The 21,429-nt window shown below is 55.9% G+C and overlaps 9 protein-coding genes and 1 non-coding gene across 10 annotated transcripts; 6 read left to right on the top strand and 4 right to left on the bottom strand.

Annotated features, from left to right (window-relative positions):
* Positions 1–80: 80 nt before the first annotated feature.
* ACO1O0_006176 (nucleoporin protein Ndc1-Nup) lies at positions 81–2,159 on the top strand (the record flags this gene model as incomplete). The annotated part of the gene is made up of 3 exons (XM_083195570.1): positions 81–219; positions 281–1,101; positions 1,149–2,159. The coding sequence occupies 3 exons, from the start codon at positions 81–83 to the stop codon at positions 2,157–2,159; spliced, it is 1,971 nt and encodes a 656-aa protein (XP_083048586.1).
* A 706-nt stretch (positions 2,160–2,865) lies between these two features.
* ACO1O0_006175 lies at positions 2,866–2,969 on the top strand. The gene has a single exon. It is a non-coding gene; the product is annotated as a tRNA-Met (tRNA).
* Positions 2,970–3,239: 270 nt separating this feature from the next.
* ACO1O0_006174 (FAD-binding oxidoreductase) lies at positions 3,240–5,094 on the bottom strand (the record flags this gene model as incomplete). Its single annotated transcript, XM_083195569.1, has 5 exons — positions 3,240–3,508; positions 3,573–3,781; positions 3,835–4,277; positions 4,340–4,822; positions 4,897–5,094. The coding sequence occupies 5 exons, from the start codon at positions 5,092–5,094 to the stop codon at positions 3,240–3,242; spliced, it is 1,602 nt and encodes a 533-aa protein (XP_083048585.1).
* A 1,063-nt stretch (positions 5,095–6,157) lies between these two features.
* On the top strand, positions 6,158–7,516 carry ACO1O0_006173 (uncharacterized protein; the record flags this gene model as incomplete). Its single annotated transcript, XM_083195568.1, has 5 exons — positions 6,158–6,193; positions 6,254–6,797; positions 6,863–7,038; positions 7,096–7,120; positions 7,185–7,516. The coding sequence occupies 5 exons, from the start codon at positions 6,158–6,160 to the stop codon at positions 7,514–7,516; spliced, it is 1,113 nt and encodes a 370-aa protein (XP_083048584.1).
* A 517-nt stretch (positions 7,517–8,033) lies between these two features.
* ACO1O0_006172 (cutinase-domain-containing protein) lies at positions 8,034–8,849 on the bottom strand (the record flags this gene model as incomplete). Its single annotated transcript, XM_083195567.1, has 3 exons — positions 8,034–8,307; positions 8,387–8,598; positions 8,661–8,849. The coding sequence occupies 3 exons, from the start codon at positions 8,847–8,849 to the stop codon at positions 8,034–8,036; spliced, it is 675 nt and encodes a 224-aa protein (XP_083048583.1).
* A 1,500-nt stretch (positions 8,850–10,349) lies between these two features.
* On the top strand, positions 10,350–11,213 carry ACO1O0_006171 (uncharacterized protein; the record flags this gene model as incomplete). The annotated part of the gene is made up of 3 exons (XM_083195566.1): positions 10,350–10,506; positions 10,572–10,693; positions 10,749–11,213. 3 exons carry the CDS (start codon positions 10,350–10,352, stop codon positions 11,211–11,213), a joined length of 744 nt encoding a protein of 247 aa, XP_083048582.1.
* Positions 11,214–11,789: 576 nt separating this feature from the next.
* Positions 11,790–13,022, top strand: ACO1O0_006170 (uncharacterized protein; the record flags this gene model as incomplete). Its single annotated transcript, XM_083195565.1, has 1 exon — positions 11,790–13,022. The coding sequence occupies one exon, from the start codon at positions 11,790–11,792 to the stop codon at positions 13,020–13,022; it is 1,233 nt and encodes a 410-aa protein (XP_083048581.1).
* A 512-nt stretch (positions 13,023–13,534) lies between these two features.
* ACO1O0_006169 (uncharacterized protein) lies at positions 13,535–14,173 on the top strand (the record flags this gene model as incomplete). The annotated part of the gene is made up of 1 exon (XM_083195564.1): positions 13,535–14,173. The coding sequence occupies one exon, from the start codon at positions 13,535–13,537 to the stop codon at positions 14,171–14,173; it is 639 nt and encodes a 212-aa protein (XP_083048580.1).
* Positions 14,174–14,896: 723 nt separating this feature from the next.
* On the bottom strand, positions 14,897–16,767 carry SFL1 (HSF-type DNA-binding-domain-containing protein; the record flags this gene model as incomplete). The annotated part of the gene is made up of 5 exons (XM_083195563.1): positions 14,897–15,654; positions 15,721–16,134; positions 16,198–16,265; positions 16,325–16,423; positions 16,481–16,767. 5 exons carry the CDS (start codon positions 16,765–16,767, stop codon positions 14,897–14,899), a joined length of 1,626 nt encoding a protein of 541 aa, XP_083048579.1.
* A 3,510-nt stretch (positions 16,768–20,277) lies between these two features.
* On the bottom strand, positions 20,278–21,111 carry ACO1O0_006167 (Alpha/Beta hydrolase protein; the record flags this gene model as incomplete). The annotated part of the gene is made up of 1 exon (XM_083195562.1): positions 20,278–21,111. The coding sequence occupies one exon, from the start codon at positions 21,109–21,111 to the stop codon at positions 20,278–20,280; it is 834 nt and encodes a 277-aa protein (XP_083048578.1).
* Positions 21,112–21,429: the final 318 nt, after the last annotated feature.

Genomic DNA, 21,429 nt, shown 5'->3' with positions numbered 1-21,429 from the left:
ACGTGCTTGCGAAATCCGGACTGCCCGTTGCTGCCCATCTTCGTCTCCCCGCGTCTCCCCCCAGACGATGCCCTGTGACAATGGCAGGCCTACCTGTGCGGAGGGCTCCTTATAAGGACTTTTTGCAGCCGGCGCTGCAAAGGCGATTTGCCTCGACCGCCACTGTTCTGTTGACCGTTTCCTACGTCGAAGCTGTGCTGCTGGGCACCTGGGACTCCTGTAAGCAGACCTTTCCGTCACACACCATGACTGCCTTCTTTGCTAACAATTTCCCCTCCAGTCCTCTGGTCATGGTTCCCCCTCGGCCCCGCGGGCTTTCGAACAGCGATTATCTTTACATGCGGCCTCGCCATCCTCGTCCTGCGCATTGCGCACTACCACGTCGGCCTACGAACGACCGGATCTGGCATCCAGACACTCGGTGCTAACCTGGCGAGCCTGTCAACATACGAGACGGTTTTCTGGTATTGCTTCTCGAGCTTCCTGTTTTGCCCGGTCTTCCTCTGGTCGGCGCCCGAGTCGGCGAACCTGAGATGGGTCACATACCTGAGCGGGAACCGTGCTATGGTCAACGAGCGTCCCATCTTCCTAGCCTGCTACCTTGTGTGCTGTGCACTCAAGCAGAGCATTGATCACTTTGTCGGCGACGCGGATCGCCTAGACCTAGGAATCACATCCAAGAAGGATGATAAGGACTCATCCGAATCGTCCGTATCCCTTAAAAAGGTCCTTCTTCGCCTGCCAGCCGTCTTTGCGCAGACGATCAATGAGTCTTTCTTTACGCTAGTCGCGGCTTCCGCAATCTACTTCCTCTTCATCAGGCCCTTTGCCTACGGTTGGACTTTGATGTTCCTACGACCCTTCTACAACCTACCCAGGACGAATCTCCTGCAGAAGTCATGGCCAGTGGACTTGTTCCTGGCCTGGCGGTGCCTCTTCGCTGGAACCTTTCTCTTCTTCATCTGGGCAGCGGGGAACACGGCATTCTCCATTTTCATGGTCAAGAAGCCCATCAAAAACGGGCAGCCCCTGACCTCCGAGTCCAAGGACCCGAACGGGAGCCTACTGAATGGTCTGAAGAGCAAAAAGCCGTCCATCCAGGTAAATATGGTGTTCCAGGTTCCATGTACGATTGCTGACTTGACTAGTGCTTCGCCATGTGGGAACTGTCCAACATTTCTCAGGCGTTCCCGGATCGCCGGAAAGCCATATATGCCGATATTGACCGTAAGGACGGACCCATGTGGGCACAGGTATATGGGGTATGCATGGAGCTGATCAAGAGCGTCGAGACGCGTGTGGATAACTATGGGAAGCCCGCCACTCCGCCGGCCCCACCACCGGAGGACGAGCCCAAGCTGCGAAGCGTGGCTCCGATCCGGCATGACAACATCCTCACGCCTGAGAAGCACCAGTCGGGCGCTGGCTCGAAGGCGAGGGAGGTTGTGAAGATAATCACCAGCGGCTCACACTCGTCTACCTCCCCGCTATCGGAGCTAAGCCCCCTTGCGAAGAAGACATGGAACCAAACCAAGGACCACGTCCTCACCAAGGAGCAGCAGGAGGCACTTTCCCCCGGCAATGTTCTGAGTCGGGTCGAGCAACTGGCTTTGGGACTCATGAACGTAAGTTGGATCCGAGCACTTGTCCAGCAGGCGTTCCGCACCGAGCTAGCCGGAGTTGTGTTGGGAACGCCCTATGCGGAGCCGGCCCTGTACATCAACGCCGCGAATACGCTCTGCCGGCTGGCAGTCCACAGCTTGGGCGAGGACCAGTTTGGGAACGTCCACCGGGACGTGCCGAGCATCATCCGGACGCTGACGTCTGTCATCCGGAAGGTGGAGGCCCTGAAGCAGCACTTCCCGGTCCATTGGACGGACGCCAGCAGCACCAGGGAGTGCCCCGAAGTTGACCAGCTGCTTGACGCGATGCGGGAAGGGCTGGGACAGGTGGTGGCCAGCTTCGAGCCGTTCCGTCACGACCTGAGACTGACGCGTGGCGATCTGCGCCTTGCACAAGAGGCTGCAGCTAAGCCAGAGGTAGAGAAGAAGGTAGGGGAGCCAAAGAAGAGCGAGCTGGATACGAAAGCACTTGCCAGGAGGCAGGCCAGCAGACCCGAGATGGAACAGGTCAAGAGCAGGAACGGCTACCGCAAGTAAGGCGGCCATTTAGACGGGTGAAAATGGGGCGTTGGACATGATACCACGAAAAGTGTTAGGCTGCGACAGCCTTTGTAAATCAGGGTGTAGACTACTAGTACTAAGTACCTATCCGTAGAAAAGCAATGGAAGAATTATGATCAAACCAAGGTCGCACAGGTCTAGTATTTTTATTTTTGAAGGGGTTGGGGGGATCCGAGTCGCTCTTCGTTCGACGCAAGAGAATGCTACTTGATATGTATAGTAGTTAGTAAGAAGGCTACTACTACCCTAGACTATAGTTGACATGCGTTCAAAAGTTTCGCAGGGTCTAAACCCAAATTTGTTTTACTTATCATACGTAGAGTATGTGTTTAGGGGGAGCAGCCTACCAGGGTTCAATCCTAGTTTGCGGGTAATTTGTACATGATCAGGTATATCTTGGCTTGTTCATCCTAAAGTTAGATGCCGCCATACGTGAATCAGCTGGGTAACAAAGTTCGAGGCCTACAAGGCAAATCAAACGCACCAACCAGCAGTTACAGATACTCCATTATACTGAGTTAAACTACTACCGAAGGGGAATTATATAGTCGATATTGGAAATGCATATTTCCCTCAACCTTTGGAGCAGAAGAGTTGGGGTCACTTACAGTGGAGGAGCACCGTCGAGCAAACTTAAACTGCTCCATATGAGTCAGAATACAACGTCTGCATACAACCAAATGTCTTGGTGGCTCAGTTGGTTAGAGCGTTGGTCTCATATTTCATATGATTCAACTACAAAGTTGGGCCATCCAAAGGTCGTGAGTTCGAGTCTCACTCAGGACAGGTTTCTTTTTTTGCTTTTTTGTCACTTTCCCCCCCTAGTCTCTTTTAGCGTCATTCATTATTACTGTCTGGCGAGCTTGTCCCTTTTTGTCTATTTGCACGCCGATCACCCATTGTCGTCGATCTTTTCAACGGCCCCTCAATTTAAATCGGATCAGTCACTCGCTTCTAGGCGATCTCACACTAGTTAATCCCTGGCAATAGATAATCACTTTCTATTAATATACACTGATTATTTGGACTACTAGTATACTCGCATCGTCTAGGTTATTACCCGAGCTTGAAGTATCCCTTCTGCAGCTTCTGCCACACCTGGGCGGGATCGTACTTGGCGCTGATCTTCTTGAGCTTGGCCAGGTTCTCCTCTCCGTAGCTGGCGAAGACGTCCTGCTGCAGGGCAGCATAGTTCTGGTACAGGAAGGGATGGTCCAGGCCGCGGGCCTTGGCGGCGGCGGTGGAACGGTCGACCATGCTCTGAGCACCTGCGAGGATCCTCTCGTCGTCGGCGGCGTCGGACCAAGAGATGGCGATGTTGAGGACTATTCAGCGTGGTGAGTAAATGGGGAGGCGCACTCGGGATTTGGAGATGGGGGAAAGTCATACTGTTCAGAGGAGCCTTGCCGTCGAGGCCAAGCGGGTTGCCGCCGTTCTTGGCAAAGTGCGAGGCCATCTCGGTGGTGATGATCTGGAAAACGGCCGAGGGGACGATACCAGGCGCATCCTTGATCTTCTCAACCTCATCCTTGTAGATTGCGACCATCTCGCCCATCAGGTCGGCATCATTGCCAACAGTCAGGGTCCAGTACGATTGACTACCACATGTCAGCTGGGTTGTTTCTCATCGTCTTGGAGGGGAACATCCTACCGGAAGCCGCCGGGGTTGGTGTTGTTGAACTCAATGGTCAGGTTGGGGAGGTCAACAATGCGCATGGTATCGGCAATGGCGCCGGGGATGGAGGTGAAGTTCTTCAGGATGGCAGGGTTGGGCTCCGGCTTCGAGTACTGGAGGTCGGAGGCGATGACGTAGAGATCCTGAGCCTGGGCGTAGGCGTAGGCAATGATGACCTGGGCGTAGGGATCTTCCGCAGAGTTGACGCCGAGGTGGTAGAAGGCGTCGTTGATGGCAGCTGAGGTCTCGTCCGAGTAGATGAAGGTCTGGGCACCGGCCCAGAGGTCCTCCAGGGGGTACGTGGCGAGGTCGAAGCGCGTCACGATGCCAAAGTTGTTACCGCCGCCGCGGAGCGCCCAGTACAGGTCCGAGTAGGACGAGGGAGTCACCTTGCGAACGGAGCCATCGGCAAACACGACCTACGTTGGAGTCAATAATTGACCCTGATAAGAGGGGGATATGGATATGGATATGGACTCACCTGGTAAGCATTGACATTGTCGCACGCCCAGCCATAGCGGTTGGAGAAGAAGGAGATACCTCCACCCAGGGTCAGGCCTCCGACACCAATGGCAGAGACACGGCCGCCAATTACGGTCAGGCCTTGAGGCTCGAGCTGGGTATAGACATCGTACCAGAGGTTTCCGGCGCCGAGGGACGTCTGGGTTTGGTCGCCCGAGACGGTGAGCTCGTTCAGGTTCTTGAGGTCAATGGTCAAGCCGCCGTCGGCGTTGGAGGCTCCGGCAAAGGCGGCATGGCCTCCACTCTTGACGGCAAACTCACACTTGGTGACCCGCGAAGTTAGGACGGCTAGCGACACATGGTCGGGAGACGCGGGGGCGAAACGGCACGCGGGCTCGGCTGAGGCTTGCTGCTGCGACCAGTATTGCGACTCCTGAAACTGGTACTCAGCGCTGTCGGGGTAGGACAGGTACTTTCTCAGAGTGAAGGAGAGGAAGCCACACTGAGACAGAAGGTTAGCAAAGGATTTCGCGTCGCGGTGGCAATGTGAGACCGAGAGAGTGGGAGAGTTCTTACAGCGAGCGCACAGCCCGAGGGGAGAGTGCGCGCAGCGATTCCAGCATCATCCTGACTCTGGGTCTGGTCGAGGTACGCGTCAATCTGAGATTCGACCTCGCTCAAGGTATAGATGGCAGCGGATGAGACATCGGCCGTGGTGTCAGCCGCTACGGCGAGGTGCAAAGGCAGCAGCGCGGTGAGCCCAAGGAGACGCATCGCGGGTGTTGGGGGTGATGGGGGTGATGGGGGTGATGGGGGTAATCGGGGTGTTTCGGGGTGTTTGAGGCGTACTGAGGTGCATGAGGATGCGTGCCTTCAGGATCGCGGTGGGCGGATTGGGCTGCAGGTCGATCAGCTTTGATATCCGTGGTGCCCGTTCATCGCCCGGCCTGGAGGCCCCTGGACCTTCTGGAAGTGATTATCCCAGGCACGCAGGGGGGCAACGACCTGGTTACGAATGGCAAGATTGGGACGCCAAACCGTCGGGTCACACCCCGAGTGGTGCATTGGTGTTTCAGCGCATGCATGGCGTGCAGCTATTGCAGAGTTGCCTGACTAGGTAGGTACTAGGTTGTCTAGGCTCTGCTTGGCAGACCCGAGGACGAGGTGACGGAGATGAATTATCGACAGTTAATATCAGAATTGGGGAGATAGCCAAGTGTTATGGAGTATTAGTGACTATTATGGGGCTTGCAATGGGGGGAGCTCGGGCGGTTCGGCGCTGGGCGGAGCGTGTTCCACCCTGTGGGAGTCAGTGGGAGCCAGTGAGAGCTCGCTGTAGGAGCCGGTGGCAGCTAGGTATCTACTACTGGACACTAGTGGGTTGGGGAGGGGGAAAACGGGGTGTGGCCCGCGCCGATGGGCCCTGGAAGCCCCCGCCTGGACGATAATACGAAATGCGAGGTTGTATTGCCTAGGGATAATGCACCAGAAGAGGGCTTGAATTCCTGAAATGATCTCCTTGTCTCACGGTCCCCTGATCCTGGATGGATGCTGCAGACTTGCCGTGACGTGCTCCGCAGGGCTCAACTATTATGTATGCCAAGGATCCCCAGCGCAGCCATCAGCACCTAGGTATCCGTAGTTAGGCACTTGAATCCAAGATAGACCAGATAGCACTAGCGACAACGGCAGTTCCCATGTGCTGGCCACCCCCACGGCCGCCGTGCCCGAATCATACATCTACCAAGCCTCCGAACCTAACCATCACTCCAGCCATGGCGCGCGATCCATTCTCTGTCATCTATCCGTCCCAAACCCTCGGGTTGCCGCCCGGACGATGGTCTCCCAAGAGATTTCCCCGACCGGCGACAGAGTACGAACAGCATCGAGCAGTTTCAACTAGGAGTGCCAATGCTAACCAAAATACGCGCAGGTTGCCCTCATAACATGCCTCTGTGTCGCCGTCGTCGCCGTCGCTATGCGCGCGGGCGCTCGCTGGTACAAGCGCCGCAAAGTGCCCCTCGACTCTGAGGATCTCTTCATATACCTCGCCCTCGCCTCCTTCGCCATCATGACCGCCCTCTACCTCGCCACCATCACGACCTTCTTCAACGTCAGCGCCGTCACGGCCGGCCTGATGGCCCCCTACCCGAGCCTTCAGGAGGACGTCGCCGTCATGCTCAAGGAGTTCTTCGTCGTCCAGTTCTTCTTCTGGCTGACCCTCTGGGCCGTCAAGTGGAGCCTGCTCTTCATGTTCCGCAGGCTCACCGAGGGCATCCAGCTCTACCGCTGGATCTGGTGGGGGATCCTCGTCTACTCCGTCCTGACCTTCATCGGCTGCTGCATCAGCAACTTCACCAGCTGCTCCTCCATGGACGCCTGGTTCAGCGGCAACTGCCTGACGGACCGGGACAACCACGCCAAGGCCATCAGTCTGTGGTTCAGTCTCGCCGCTGACTTGTCAACTGACCTTTTGAGTGAGTGTGATGTCGAGATTTTGGTTGGGTTTGGGGTGCCCTGGCTGACCGACTATTTTATGTAGTCATGGCGACTCCCCTACGCGTGCTCTGGAACCTCAAAATGTCACTCGTTGAAAAGATTAGCGTCGGCTTGGTCTTTGTCGTCGGTATCGTAACCATGATCACCGCCATCATACGAAGCGTCTCCCTGGATTCAAGCGCAAGTTCGGGCCAAGTCAGCACGACCTGGCTCATGTTGGTACGTACGGCCTGAAATAGGGGGCTGGACTTGAGTAGGGCTGACATCAAAATTTAGTGGGCTGGCGTAGAGGGCGCAGTTGGTACGTATATGGCACTCGAAAAAGAGAGCCCAGGAACAATCGTTGACGTGCTAACCACTCCCAGCCATCATCGTGGGATGCCTCCCCTCCTTTGCAATCTTCATCCGCGGCCGCGTCACGGCCTCCCGAGCCCGCTACGAGGGCAGCTCCAACATAATCAGCTCTGGCTGCTACAGTGGCAAGTCTCGCGGACCGGCCGGCAGCGTGCGCATCCCCGACGAGGCCCAGCCGTGGAAGACGGGCGACTCGGCAAGCGACACGGGGCTGGTCGAAGGAGGCGGCATCACCGTCACGCGGAGCTGGAGCCAGAACTGGCATGGCACGGCCGGCCAGAGGGCTTCCAGGCTGCGCGGAGAGGACCCGGGCCACGAGCTAGACACGATGAGGCGCATATAATAAATTTTGATAATAAAGGGCGCTTGCGCGCAAACGATACCATATGGATCTTTGGTTTCCCCAAGGGACATCCCCCCTCTATCCGCCAGTAACCGTGTCAGCGAGGCGTGCCGTAGGAGAGCTTGCTACCCGATGCGCTCAGCTTATTGGTAAGACATTACACCAGGGAAGGTTTGCTTTATCGACTTGGTGAACATGGTGCTGTTGGGTGCTGTTCTTTCAGGGGCTTCCGGCCCCGGGTTTTCTGCGATACTAAGCCCAGGATGCACATATAGGAGAACTTATACATCGGGATAAACGAGTGTCAGGATTGAGTGGGATGTCCCTATCTTCAAAGCTACCAAGCAGCAATGCCCTCAGGATACCCATCACCCTCAGCAATTTCCCCTTCTTGCCCAGCCTCGACTCTCGCCCCAACAGCCTCCGGGGCTTTATGCACACACATGGACCCCTAAAAGGGGCCACCCTCATGGTCGGCCTCCCTCCTGGAGAAGCCTTTGCCCGTGGTGGATGCCGCTCAAGCAGCGTTGATCTTCTCGGCGAGGAAGCGCGGGGCCGGGCCAGCGGCGTCGTCCATGTAGAGGAAGTGGGCGGGCAGGATGAAGAGGGAGCCGCTGCAGACGGCGTCGGTGGCGCCGCAGTAGATGGCGGTGCGGTCCTCCGGGTAGTCGGGGATGCGGCGCCTGTTCTGGAGGTTCTTGGTGTAGCCGAAGAGGGCGGCGCCGACGACCTGCTGCTTGATGGCGTCGTCGCTCTCAGTGAGGGCGTTGCCGACGACGGCGGTGCCTTGGCTGTGGTTGGGAAAGGGGGGCATCGGTCAGAAACACAACGTTTCTCGGGCTATTCTCGGGTGGGAATAGAGAGGCTCACCTGTATCCGGAGGCAACAACGGGGGTGTTGGGGCACTTGGTGTGAGCCATCTGGTAGAGACGCTTCGTCTCGTCGATGGACGCCTGGTTAGTGCCCTTGGGGAGGAAGTTGGGGGACAGCTCGGCCTTGTAAGGGCCACCAACACCCTGGACCCAGACGCTATCAAACTTGCGCTCGAGGGCACTGGCAAGGACGGGGCCAGCAGTCATGCCCTGGGATGGTGTCAGTCACGCCTCCTTGGTGTTCTGTCGGTCATTTAGGTCAAGAGTCTCACCATGTTGCCGGGCTCGGTGGAGCCACGGGCGAAGATCAGGATAGCCTGGGGGCAGTTGGACGAGGAGCCATTCTCGAGGTCGTTGCGGGTTGTCGAGCCCTGGCGGGCTTCAAGCTCCGCCGCCTGGTCAACAGGGAGGGCACTGCCCAGGGCGGCCACAAGGGCGAGAACAAGGCTGAAGGACTTCATGATGAATAGCAAGTTGCGCTGAGGAGGCGAAGAAGCAAAGAGTGGCGAAGGCTGAAGGGTTCCGAAAAGGCGAGACTGCTCCTGGCAGGATGAGGTATGCTGATCTGAGGGCTGTTGGTTCTCTCAAGACTACATTCTCACGGGGATCACCATTGGCTTTTATAGACATGTTGACCGTCCCGCCAACTTCTGGTGTTGTGTCTGTTCAAGGTTCCCCGGAGCTCACGAGAACACAATTTCTCGGCAGAGCGCGCATCTGGGGATCCAAAGCTACGGTAAAGTTGAGCCCAAGCCAATTCTGGACATGGACGCGAATGTCTTGGGGCCAAGAAAGGGCCTTGATATCTCCAATCGCATCTTGCCTGCTCTCTCCACTCAGCTTGGGGTGCAGACGGAGTCCCTGGGGCTAGAATTTCCCGGCACTCTCTGGCGCTCTTGCGGGGGTTTCATGTTCCTGCGCGGCTCCAAAGCTTTCCCCAAGAAGGCCAGCGTTCTCGCAAGGTTTTGCGAAATAGGACACGGTCCGAGGCAGGTTTGGTAAGGTGAACAGGGGTGGCAATGCAGATGCAGATACGCAGTGCGGAGTGCATATGCGGGGGATGACTATGCGGGGTGCAGACGGCTGAGTGCACGGCCTCGGCTCTTGCAAAAGGTAGAAGCCAAGAAGAAATATCGACATCTCATCTCTTGTGTGTAACGCCTGTAGGCGAGAAGGCGGACTTGCTCATCGATTGTTGGGCGTTGATCGTTGATCGCTCAGGGTGTCAAAACCTGGCCCATGCCTCGGCACCCAAGACTGCCCGGACTTGGGATAGATTGGATGGACACCATGATTATAAAATTGATGCATGGTGAGTTTAGCCTTGCTTGAAATCGATGGGCACGGCACTGCGGCTGATGCCGATGGCCCCCTGCTGGGGAGGGGACAGATCAGCCCACGTGTTCCCATGTGTTTCAGGCCGGCAACAGATAGTGGCCCCCAAAATGATGGAGTCCCGAAGGAATCTGACTAGGTGCTCGTTATTCCTCGAACACAATCCCGGCCACTACGGAAACTGCCGAGTCTGAAACCAGTGTTGGTCGCGAATCGGCATGACTAGACTCGGAACAGTCTGCCAGATGTGACAGCGGCCCGCCCTCTCAAGAGTTACCACTTTAGGCGGCAACGATATAATAGAGTGTAGTATTCGCTTCGGTAGTTCTTCACGTATAGTATCGTGGATCCAAGGTGTTGAAGTTTCACCAAAGCCGAGGCATTATGTATCTCTTGAACAACTTGAGTCCACAAACAGAAAAAAATTGCGGATGCTTGATCAGCAGGAGCAGGAGTTATTCGCATCTCTGAGCAGAAAAGAGAATCGATCGTCCGTGTGAGGAACATTAGAGTGGTTAGAGTCTGGCCTAAGTATATATATCTGCAGAAGGAAGGTCAACGATAATAGTTAACACAGCATCAACAAAATACAAAATTATCAGACTATCAAGAACAAACCCGAAAGTATGCGTCTTTTCATCGCCGCTGTTCCCTTCATCATCGGCCTTGCCAGGGCGCAGACATGTCCCGAACTCCCTGATACGGGCGTCGAGATGGGAGAGCCCGTGCCGATGCGCCCTGAAGACATCCCCGATGGTTGCTCAGCGTTTGAGATCCTCGTTGGTGAGCTTCCATGCCATCACATCTGAAATCCTCTTGGAAAGATCCCATTCTCACCTTGAAGGCAGCCCGTGGAACCAGCGAGCCTAACTACGAGGAGGGAGATGGCAAGTTTGGAGTGGTTGTAGGCGACCCCGTGGTCAGTAACGTGACTGCAATCCTGCCAGACGCCCGCGGCTACCCAGTCCAGGTATGTCCCTAAGCATAGCTCTCGAAGCACACGCCTCTCTGATGCAGGTGGATAGTATCCTGCCAGCAGCAACATCTTTGGTGCCATCCGCGGGGCTCGTGATGTCGTCTCGCGCCTCAAGAGCCAGTCTAAGCTCTGCCCCAACCAGACCTTTGCCCTCGTGGGCTACTCACAGGGTGCGAGCGTGATGCACCGCGCCGCCGACGACATCCCCAAGACGCTCCACAGTAAGATCAAGGCACTCGTCATGTTTGGCGATCCCTCGCAGCGGTTCGGCAATGGGAAATTCCCCGCGGGGCTTCAGGAAAAGGTCCTGCAGAACTGCGCTGATGGAGACCCGGTGAGTCCCATGCGCTCCCCCTTTTCTAGCGATGGCGAGAATCTGGCTGCTAACCGGAGATGCAAGGTGTGCGATTCGGGACTCTGCACATACTACCACCTGGTGTACATCCGGCCAGAATGGATCAATAAGACTGTTGAATTCATTGTGAATGCCTTCACGGGTGGGCGATATTACTAGCGGTCCTATCCACAAGTGTCTCAATGGGAACTCCGCCTCTGATACTGCGTATAGTATCGGGTCTTTATTGATTGGTGAAATGGGTTGGGGACGAGAGGCATCGGGGACGAGAGGCATCGGGGACGAGAGGCATCGGGGACGAGAGGCATCGAAGGGTGAGAAGTGCGGCCATGGCAACAGAATGACAAGTACGAACTACGAGGATTGCAAATAGCCGTGCACAAAAAAAAAATCAATGTCCAACTTGATGGTTAGTGAATTGTGAAGTAGTGTGGATGTCGCAGGTTGATGAAGTTGATGACGGGCAGGTTGCAGGGTGCAACAGGTACGTACCACCCCTGCCCAAGATCTACCAGTACTAGCTAGTACCTTACGTATAACTCCTGTCGAATCTCCCCCAGCTCCATCCTCCTTCATCTCTCCATCCCACGATTCCCGACATCGACATCACCAGCAACGCGCCATCCCATGAATCCGAAAACGCCTTAGCCATGCGACGCCTAGCTCCTCGAGAAGCCGACCCTATTCTATCGCCGCCGCCGCCTTCTTGACCCGATCCCCTCACCCGCAGGCACCATGGCGCGACCCAGGCGCATCTTCCGCGTTCTCTACACCTCCATCTACTTCTTCCTCTACGCCATCCTGCTCGGTCTGCTTCTCATTACCCCAGGTGATGCCATCAAGCGCTCCATCCGAAACCGCCAGACTTACAATATCTGGCTGCTCATCATTTGTTATGTCGCCACCATTGTCCTCTTATGCTTCATCTACGTTGTCCGACTCTACATCAACAAGAGAGTCCTCGCTGCTATCCCCAAGTCATGGCTCCCTATAGAAATTGGCGATGTCTCTAAGCCAGTCCACAAGATGATTGCCGCCGGCCTTGACCGGAGTGCCGCCGTTGCGTACGAGGCGAGGCCGAGGGTTGAGGAACCCGGCCAACAAAGAGTCACTCCTGCCGCTGCCGAAGGGCTAGGTATATCGGAGTCACTGCAGCACGCAATATGGGACGGCATTGAGCACAAGGGCTGGGCGTCGCCGAGTTCGCCCGACATGCCCAACCTGCAATACACGACCGTCCTGTCCGAGCTGCCAAACCTTATTGAGGCCAAGGCTATGACCCTTGCGCCTCCAGATCCGACCGCCCAGACAGAGCCTCCCAGCCTTGATACAGAGGCAGTGGCTCTGCTCCAGCGCCCTGCGAACCTCAGCCTGCGAGGCTACATGGAGCACCTGACCAGTCTGGGGGTGCTGGCTGGGGACGAGGTTACGACCGATTTCCTTCAACAATACGAGTACGCGCGGTTCTCGACGCGCCCCATCTCAAACGCGCAGTTCCGAGAACTGATGCATCTCTTCGCTGGGGTCCTCCGATCCATGGAGCCTCTGGACCTAGAAGCTCTGGATGAGGAGATGCTTCCTTCGGAGAGTGGTTTTGGCCATCATAGCGACGACGGAGATGATATCAATCCCTCAACGCCCCGAAGCCACCTCTCCCGCACCGCGACCACGAGCACACAAAACTCTGTCCGGCGACCGCAACCTCGAAGCTCCTCCTGGGGCAACTACCGCACCGCCCCCAGCACACCGCACAGCTGGCGCGCCCTCACGCCCAAGTCTAGCAGCAGCAACAGCTTCGCGCAGTCACGACACCCCTACCAGCCGGCATCGGGTTCGAGCTCGGCGTCAAGCCTGCGGTCTGGCGGATCGTCCTCTGTTATTCGCTTGGCGACGCATGAGGATGATGTAGAATTGCCGTATGTGCTTAACCTTAGAGGGACGGCCGATACCACTATTCTTGGGGGTTGAGACTTGCTGGTGCGTGGGAGGGCGTGTTTTTGGTAGATTTACGACTTAATGATGCATAGGATTGGAGCATGGGACTTTACTGTATTGTTTAATACTTAATTATGATACAACTGGATGCACTATATGTCAGAGGCTGTGGGTAACTCTATCCGTCTTAAAAAAAAGAGAACAGCAGCATGTAGCTGGAATGAACAGGAGTATCAACTTTCACATGCCAACACCCAGTTCGAGAAGCGTGGGGCCCAGAGGCACGGAGTTCTGTAACGGAGATTCACCGGCTAAACATGCTATCCCAGTCCCATGCCGTATGACGGGCTCCACCAAAAAGTTCAAGATCCAACTCCGATCTCCAAAGCGCCCGCCATCACCACCTACCCTCGCCGAACCAGTGACACAATTACCACAGCCCACGATGATACCCTGAACCTAAAAGACGACCGGCAGGGCTTATATAAAAAAACCCATTGTTTTCGCACTTTTAAAAAGCAGACTTCCACCACCGCCTCCTCACAATGGCACCCGAACCACTCCCCACGGCGTCCAACCGCGCCGCCCTCACCAACCGCCTCGCCCTCCTCGCCGCCAGCCAGTCGTCCCTGCTGGGTGGTATGAAGCTCACACCGTCGTCGGCCTCGCCCTCTGCCAGACGTACGCGTCGCCGGCCCGACCCGGAGGAAGAGGAGGACGATGACGGCAGCGGCGCCGGCGGGGGATACGATTCTGCAGGCGTGGGGTTCGTCCGGCAGGGCGCCAAGGACAAGGATGCCGGCGGGCGGGAGGACGACGCGCTGCGGGGGCGGATGCTGGGGAAGAGGGCGAAAGGGATGATGGAGAATGGTGCTGCTGGGCGGTGGGGGATGAAGAAGAAGAAGGAGGAGAGTAGTGAGGACGAGGAGGAAGGGAGGGGGTCGCTGGGCAAGAGGAAGAGACCCAGGAAGGCGAGGGACGAGGACGAAGTGGAGGCCGATGTGAAAGATGCAGAGGAAGCACAGCAAAAGGACAATGAGGTGGGGGGTTCAACGACAGGGAGCATGGGAAACACGACCGAGGATGCGACGGCCAGTCAAGCTCCGCATACTACTGCTGGCGAACCTACACGGAAAAAGAAGAAGAAGAAGAAGAATAAAAAGAAGAACACCGAGGTGGCTTGACCTCTGCTCCCACGCGGCCCCAAAGTTACACCCACACCTTTGAATCTATGCGACGCCGTAAATCGAGAACACTTGTCAAATTATGTACAGGCCTGGTGACAGTTTGATCCGTCTCAGCACCTGTCCCAGGCAATGCGATCCCCGGAGCAAGGTGGGGATACGTGTCAGAACGGAATAATATATACACACTGATCCTGCCTCCTGAACCCCTTCTCCCCCCCAGAAAACATGGCATTCAAATGCAATACCAAAACCGTACCGACGGAGATGATAAAAGATCCTAGTGATGGTGCCCTTTGGCGATAGCGGTGTAAATAAGCCCTAGGCAAAATAACTCCGCCCTGACTCCTGCCAGCTATGAACTGGTGACCTCCATAGACTGTCTGGCTTTGAGTGTAAAGCCATTGATAATAGGAACAGTATTCGCAGTGGCGAGCCCCTATTCAAGGCTGGTATATAGTGGTACAGTGGTATCAATATGAGATAGAATATTCCCGAATTTCCCAAATCGCCAGGTGCAGATAGCGTCCGACAGGCTGGTAGAAGCCGCCTGTCGTTGATTGCGTCGAGTCAACTAGCAACGCCCCATAGCCGCAGCGGGTCGTCCTCGAGGAAGGGAAGTCCCTCTGGATGCGCATTAACCAATAATGTCCAAGAGCCAGCCCATGACCTTCCCGTGACGTTTCATCGTACAGGGTCGAAAGCCGTAAAGTGCATAATTCATCATATCCGCCTCCGCTTCCTATCATCGTCGCCACGGGCAGCTTCGTCTTCATCTGGACGCTCGGCAGTGTCGCTTGGATTCAGGATGTGCGCCATGCTTCCCCTTCTAGTTGGCGGCGCGGATGAGTCCTTCAACCCACGGCTGACTGCCGAGTTCCAAGACCAGCCTCCAAACGTCTCTCCGCCATTGCTTCCACTATTGGCGAAGGGCGGAGGCGTCGTGGGTCGGGAGCTGGGTTGCTGCTGTGTTGAGGATTGTAATGAATATGTGGACAAAGACTCCCGGATACGCTGGTCTTCCTGGGGCACCCGGCTCGGCGAGGAGGGGTAGGCGGCTGGGGTGTTGCCAGAGAAGGGAGACATGCCCGGCTGCCAGCCGTGGGCACGGATGTCGGCTGAAGTATGCCTCCGCCCAAGATTACTCGGATGCGGTTCGACATTCGAGAGCGGATGAGGGCCAGGGGGTGCTGCGACCGGGTTCGCATTACGGGACGGTGAGGACTGTGTCGTACTCCCACCGCCAATCGAGCCGTAGGCCCGTCTCGAACCGACAGAGAGGTTGGAAGGAACGGGTGGGCGGTAAAAGTTCTGACGCTGAGGAACTGTGAGATTTCCCCGCCGGGAATCTTCCTGCGGCATCTGTCTCGGCGAAACGGGGGCATTTTCAAGGGCCCCAAAGTATTGCTGCCGACTTGAGAACGGAGGCTCCGGGCCGTCATCCATGTTCCGAAGAGCATCGACTTGCCTCTGCATCTCACCTTGAAGAGCGATCACTATTCCACTTAGTAAACCAGGTAACAGAGCTAACGATCCTAGCCACTTACCATCTCGATGAGCAAGGCTATCCGGGGGCGCGAGGGACAGCATGGCCCTTGCCAACTCTTGATTGAAGTGAAGCAGGCGGCTCATGGTGTCCATGACAGCCTGGTTCTTCGCGTGCATATACTGAGCGCTCTCCTCGCTTCTCTGAAGCCGCCCGCTCAAGTCATACAGCGCGTGTTCCAGGCCGGTCAGACGATCCGTGCCTTCGGCGTTCAGAGGGGCTGACTCTGCCGGCGTTCCTGGCTGTGAGGAAGCAGGTTTTGAGTAGTTGTTCTCTCGGTGGACCAGGGCGTGTCGACTAGCACGCCTCTTGATCTCACGTAGGCCTACGAGGTCGCCGCGTTTGAAATTGCCACCTCCGTGCTTGAATTCCCACAGCGTGCTTTCGGGATTGCCGGTGTGAAATACGTCACGCTCTGTATTCCGTTAAACTTAGACCTAAAAAGTTGGATACCCAGGGGTGTATACGGGAGCCCTACCTTTGTGAAAGCCGTACATGTTCAACTGGCGCACAAATGAAGAGATGTTGGTGTGCTTGAAGTATTGCCTGGCATGTTGTAAGCTACCAAGGTTCGCTGATGACATGTAGGCACTGAAAATACGTACGACAATACTTTTGAAAAGTCTGGTGTAGGCGCCATAACAAAGCTGTCGGCACTTGATGACCACGAGATCAAGTGCTGGATGTTCTGGTCCTCCAGCATGCTGATCTTCGGGTTAGCAATATGATTTCTAATGAGGTGTACCGGAGAGTAGCCTCACTTGTATAGCTTGTGAATGAAGGCGGTCTGGACAATTTTGGGTTGGTGCAAGGCTGCCGCAGCTGGAGGTGGCGCTGACACGTTTACGGAGATGGTGTTTGATGTAGAATTCCCTGGGTCTGGGGGCGACGCATTCTTGGATCGGTCGGCCGCCTTGCCGTCGACATCGTGATCGGGGCCTTGGCCAAGGGTATCGGTGGAGGAAGGAGAAGTCTTGTTGACATTGGTGGTGTCCGAATTCGGGGCGGCGATGTCCATGGGGTCGCCGGAAGCTGTTGGCGGAGCCATCTCGGGGTGTGACGGAGGGGCGATGGGAAAGAGAGAAGTGGAAATCGAGGATGGGACGACGAGGCGGGCTCCCATAGACCTGTCTTGGCCGTCGGATATCAGGATCGATGGCTGAGGGATCTCAGTTGCCGTTGCCATTTGCCCTGAAGCCACCGCGGTCAGCAGCGATCAACAACGGTCGTTTAAACAGCAGCCAGGCCAAGACGCGGGCGAGGATTAGAGAGGCTCGTCGCGACGGCGCGCGAAAGCGCAAGAGGGTTGGCGCCGCAAGCTTGGAGCCGCGAAACTCTATCCCCCCTCGCCCGGTCGACCGGCGTGCCTGTGACAGCGCGAGCAGCACCCAACGTACCTCATTTCCAGCTCGACGACAAGGACAATTGCCAATTCAGCTCAGCGGGACTCGTTATCGAGGACGTGGTGGTGGCGTCCGCAGCTCGATCGCGCCCGTGCCTGGTCAGTGCACACTGTACATGCGGCCCACAGACGAATGTTGGAGAGGTATTCGTACGAGTACTAGTAGTAGGTACTCTCGTGAGCTTGGGGGTGAGGCAAGGCGAGCTTCACGTGCGCGTCGCAGACAGGAGAAGCGAGCAAGATCAAATGCAAATGCGCCGGGTAGGAGGTGGTAGGTTAGGACTATCGGAGTATCCGTACTCGACGAGCTAAGTCTCGCCCACGCCGAGGTGGGTGAGGTGGGCGATGAGCTTAGTGTGGCATGGGAACTTGGGAAGTAGTTTCTAGAACGCTGGGGGAGCTCGTCGCGAACCTTGGCCAGCACCCCTCACGAAATCGCCTGGATTGCTCGGATTGGAGTGGGCGAGATCAGGGCCGACGGGATTGGCCAGTGGCTACACCCAGAATGGCCAGAATGGCGCTTGGCACGGCGCCACCTTGGGACAACGGTTGGAATGGGGCTGGCAATTGGGAGCCGCAGGGGATGCAGACGTAAGGCGTAAGGCGGCCGCTGGTGAGGCCGGAGGGCTTAGGAGGAGTCTTAGGAGGAGTCTAGGAGAAGCGGAGAGAGAGGAAATGATGGGGACGATGGCTCGAGCTGAAGGTTCCAGATGGCCAGTGGGAGAAATGCCATCGGCCATGCAGATGTCGCAGCCTGCAGGTGAAGAAGAAGCACTGGCCAACTGCCAGTTCTGCCACTCCAGTGGAGCGGGAGCTCCTAGCCTCCTGGTCTCCTGCTGCAGTGCTGCACTGTTGCACTGCAGTCTGCTCCTCCGGGGAGCCTTGGGCCCTTGGGCCTTGGCTGCTAGCCTGCTTGGAGTCGAGTCGAGGGACCCAAGACCTTGATCCATGGATGACAGTGCGGGATCCACTCGCAATGGACCACAGGCTCACTGTTCTACATCCAAGCACCACACAGTCAAGGCCCAAAAGATGGATTGGATGTCCACGTACACAGTGCGCCGGGTTCAGCACTTGGGTGATACGTAAGGGTCCCCCATCCGCTCTTGGGGGCTTGAGAATTGGGGCCTAGGTGGATATCCGTACGAGTACTTCGTACCTTCCTACCTTACTTAGTACTAGGCTAGGTAGGTACCTAAAGAGTCGTCCTCAAAACCGAGGCACCATCGCCGCGCTCTCGAATCTTCTCGTCCACCAATTCTCCTCGGCACGACCAAACTCTGTCGGAGGCTCCTTGCAAACACCCGGCACGCGACTTGGGAGCCCAAACCACCATCTCGGGAAGTCAACGTTGGAGCTCTGGATGTCACTCGTCGCTGAGTGGGGGCAGCCACCCGCCATCTCCTCGATGATACGATACGTCGTAATATGCCAGTGTGCCACAAGTCCCTCCGGACTACGTCGTAGATGGGCAGATCCATCCCAGCCCCAGCACGTCACCCGTCACCCGTCACCCGCCACCCGTCCCCGAACCTTAGCAGCTGCCCCCGAGTCCGTCCCCCGATCGCCTCCGTGGCTGCTGAGAATAACAATAGGTCCTTCGCAGTTGCTTTTACACGGATGGCTTTGGCCCACAGGATTTGTCGCCAGGGCCAAGAATTCTCGATGTGCCTGCATGTACGTATACGAATAGCCCAGCTGAAGCAGTCGGCCGGTCAGCCGGGAGTTGTTTGCACTGTCCGACCTGCATTTGCAAGGATTCGCAAGACAACTGACATTGGCATGTCTCACATCCCCTCCGTTCGGAATCCCAAATTTCTTCAACTTGGCATCCTCCGGGACCTTTTCCGAAGGCCGTTTTACGTCCCGGAAATCACCCGTACCCAAGCAAGTACGTACAAGTACGAGTACTAATAATCAAGTGTTTGCGCCACCGTACGGACATGTATTAGGGGCATGCAAGGAGTCAATCTCTCGAGAAGCTTTTCATCATAGGCACAGCATCGAACATTCAAGATGACTTCAGATATCATTGGTGACCAGCGTCGGCCTTCTAGGATTCTAGGCCAACTTCCATCGCCACAGAGCTCCCGCTGTCAAGGACTTCCAAGCACGTGCCTCTCAAAGCTGTGCAAGCTGTGTCGTCGCCTCTAGTTCAAGACAAATCCGCGAGTCGCGTGTAGCAATCATGTCACTAACCCAGGCGCCACTCCGTTAGTATTGACCGGCAACGGCCGTGGTCTCGTCTCGAACCTGCTCGATAACAAACCTGCCTCCCCTAATCTAGTCTCAACCTTGGGTTAAGGTCTTCTACCCCCTTCCCATGATATTACAATGAAAAAAGGGATGAAATACCAAAGTACACTTGATAGCTAATATTCACTTACTATCGCCGACCAAACTAAACCAGACCCTCGAGACTTATTGCTATCGGGATTGAGGTGTCGAACTCCGGAGGTAGTACGAGTATAATAAGTATGCATCTAGGATTGGCAGCATGACCCGTTCATCGAGGCCTTCCAGTGGTTGGGAGACCCTCCTACTTCTGCCGCCAGAGGTATGAGCAGCCACCAGCTTTGGAAGGAGATTGAGATAACTGTTGACCACTACTAGGTGTTCATTGATGGCTAGTGGTAGTCTACGGAGAGAGCAAGTTCAAGAAGTCTGAGATTACTAAATTGAACCTCCTTAGGAGGTGTGACTATGCATCATCGATCAGCACCAGCAGTCTGTCTAAAGCCTCACTCGCATCCGTCTTGGGGAAGACGGCTGCTGGCGACAAGCGGAAAGCAGCGGCGGGACAGTTCGACCTCGTCTTTGGTGCCTAAATGGTACTCATAGCTCATTTTTTGTCATGTACTTCTGGTCTCATAAATTAGCCTCGTTTTGATAGACTAGGTTCAATTTCGTAGGGCTACCTATATCCAGAACCCGCACTAATACACATGTTTACCGAATGTAACATGGCCAGGCTGGCTGTAGGTAGCCAAGTAACTGGAGATGGAAGACTCTACCTAGGCATATGCAGGTAAGAAAGCGAGTTCTATGTTGTATGCGTTTATATACGGGCTTCTATAATACACCATGGACTTGTTGTGAGCCTCTCGCAGGCCAGGCTGATGCGGATCTCGGAGCGCCTTGAGGATCAACACTGTCTCAATTTATAGACGCTGAACTTCTTTTCTTTTCCAAGGTATCCAGCATTTCCAAGAGATACGGGACAAACTCCTCAGTCTCAACCTCAAATCCTTGGTGATGCCCCGGTACCACGGCAAGGGGGCAGTCCAGTATCTTTGCCTGCTCCACCGGCGTCCTGGCAAAGATCGCGTCCTTGCAGCGTACGCCCCTCATGACGCCAATGCTGGTCTTGTTCTCCTTCAAACGCCACAGGTTGGGAGTATACCCCATTAGCATAACGAACTCATTATCCCAGAAGTTCCGAGGGTTCTCCGGCTCAGGCGACACCGTCTTGGGTATCCCCTCGTCATCGTGCCCTATCAGCATGACTCTAAACTCCTTGGCCGCCTGCTCCAGCCCCTGAGTCTGGTAGACCCCCATGAGATGGTAGAACCACTCATACACCTCCGTGGCGTCTGGGAGGAGGGAGAAGGAGGGTGCCTCGTGGGCGATCAAGCGGTCGACCATGTCGGGGAAGTCGTGGGCGAATTGGAACGAAAAGAGACCTCCGCTGCTGCTGCCAAAGATGATGGACTTGTCAAAGCCCAGGGCCGTGATGACGGCGCGGATGTCACGGGCCTGTTGGGGAGGGCTAAGTTTCTTGTTGACCTTGACCTGGCTGGCCGACATCTGGCGCCGGTCAAAGGTGGCGCAGGTAAAGTTGGCAGACAGAGCCGCCATGATGTTGTTGAACTGCCGCCCATGGCCGTTCCCGCCAGGGACGAAGGTGATGAGAGGTCCTGTGCCCTGGTACCAGTAATGCAAGTCGCAGCCTTCGTTGTGGACAATGGCTCTGGTGGGGTTAAACTCCATGGTGGGTGGTTGGGTGGTTCTTTGATAAGTTGGTAGGTAAATTGTGGTAGGTGTAAGTGTCTCGCAAAGGTGGTGATTGATGCGGGCCGCTATAGTAGGCCTATCTTGACATCCAGTTGACTATTTATGCCTTTCAAAGAGCGAACTGCATCAGCTATGAACATTTGGTAAGCGGAACTTTCGGAACCGAGAGAGACGATGCCTAATTATCCGGCTGGTAAGACGAGACTATTGATGCAGGGGTTCTTGCTGACGGAGTAGGGGACTCAAGACTGCCGCTGCTAGAGCACCGCTTGGCGAGTTGGAAATAATTGCCCG

Source organism: Amphichorda felina, assembly GCF_050947745.1.
Source record: "Amphichorda felina strain 45539 chromosome Unknown scaffold_6, whole genome shotgun sequence".
NCBI lineage: Eukaryota > Fungi > Ascomycota > Sordariomycetes > Hypocreales > Bionectriaceae > Amphichorda > Amphichorda felina.
This window is presented reverse-complemented; position numbering and strand designations above follow the sequence as displayed.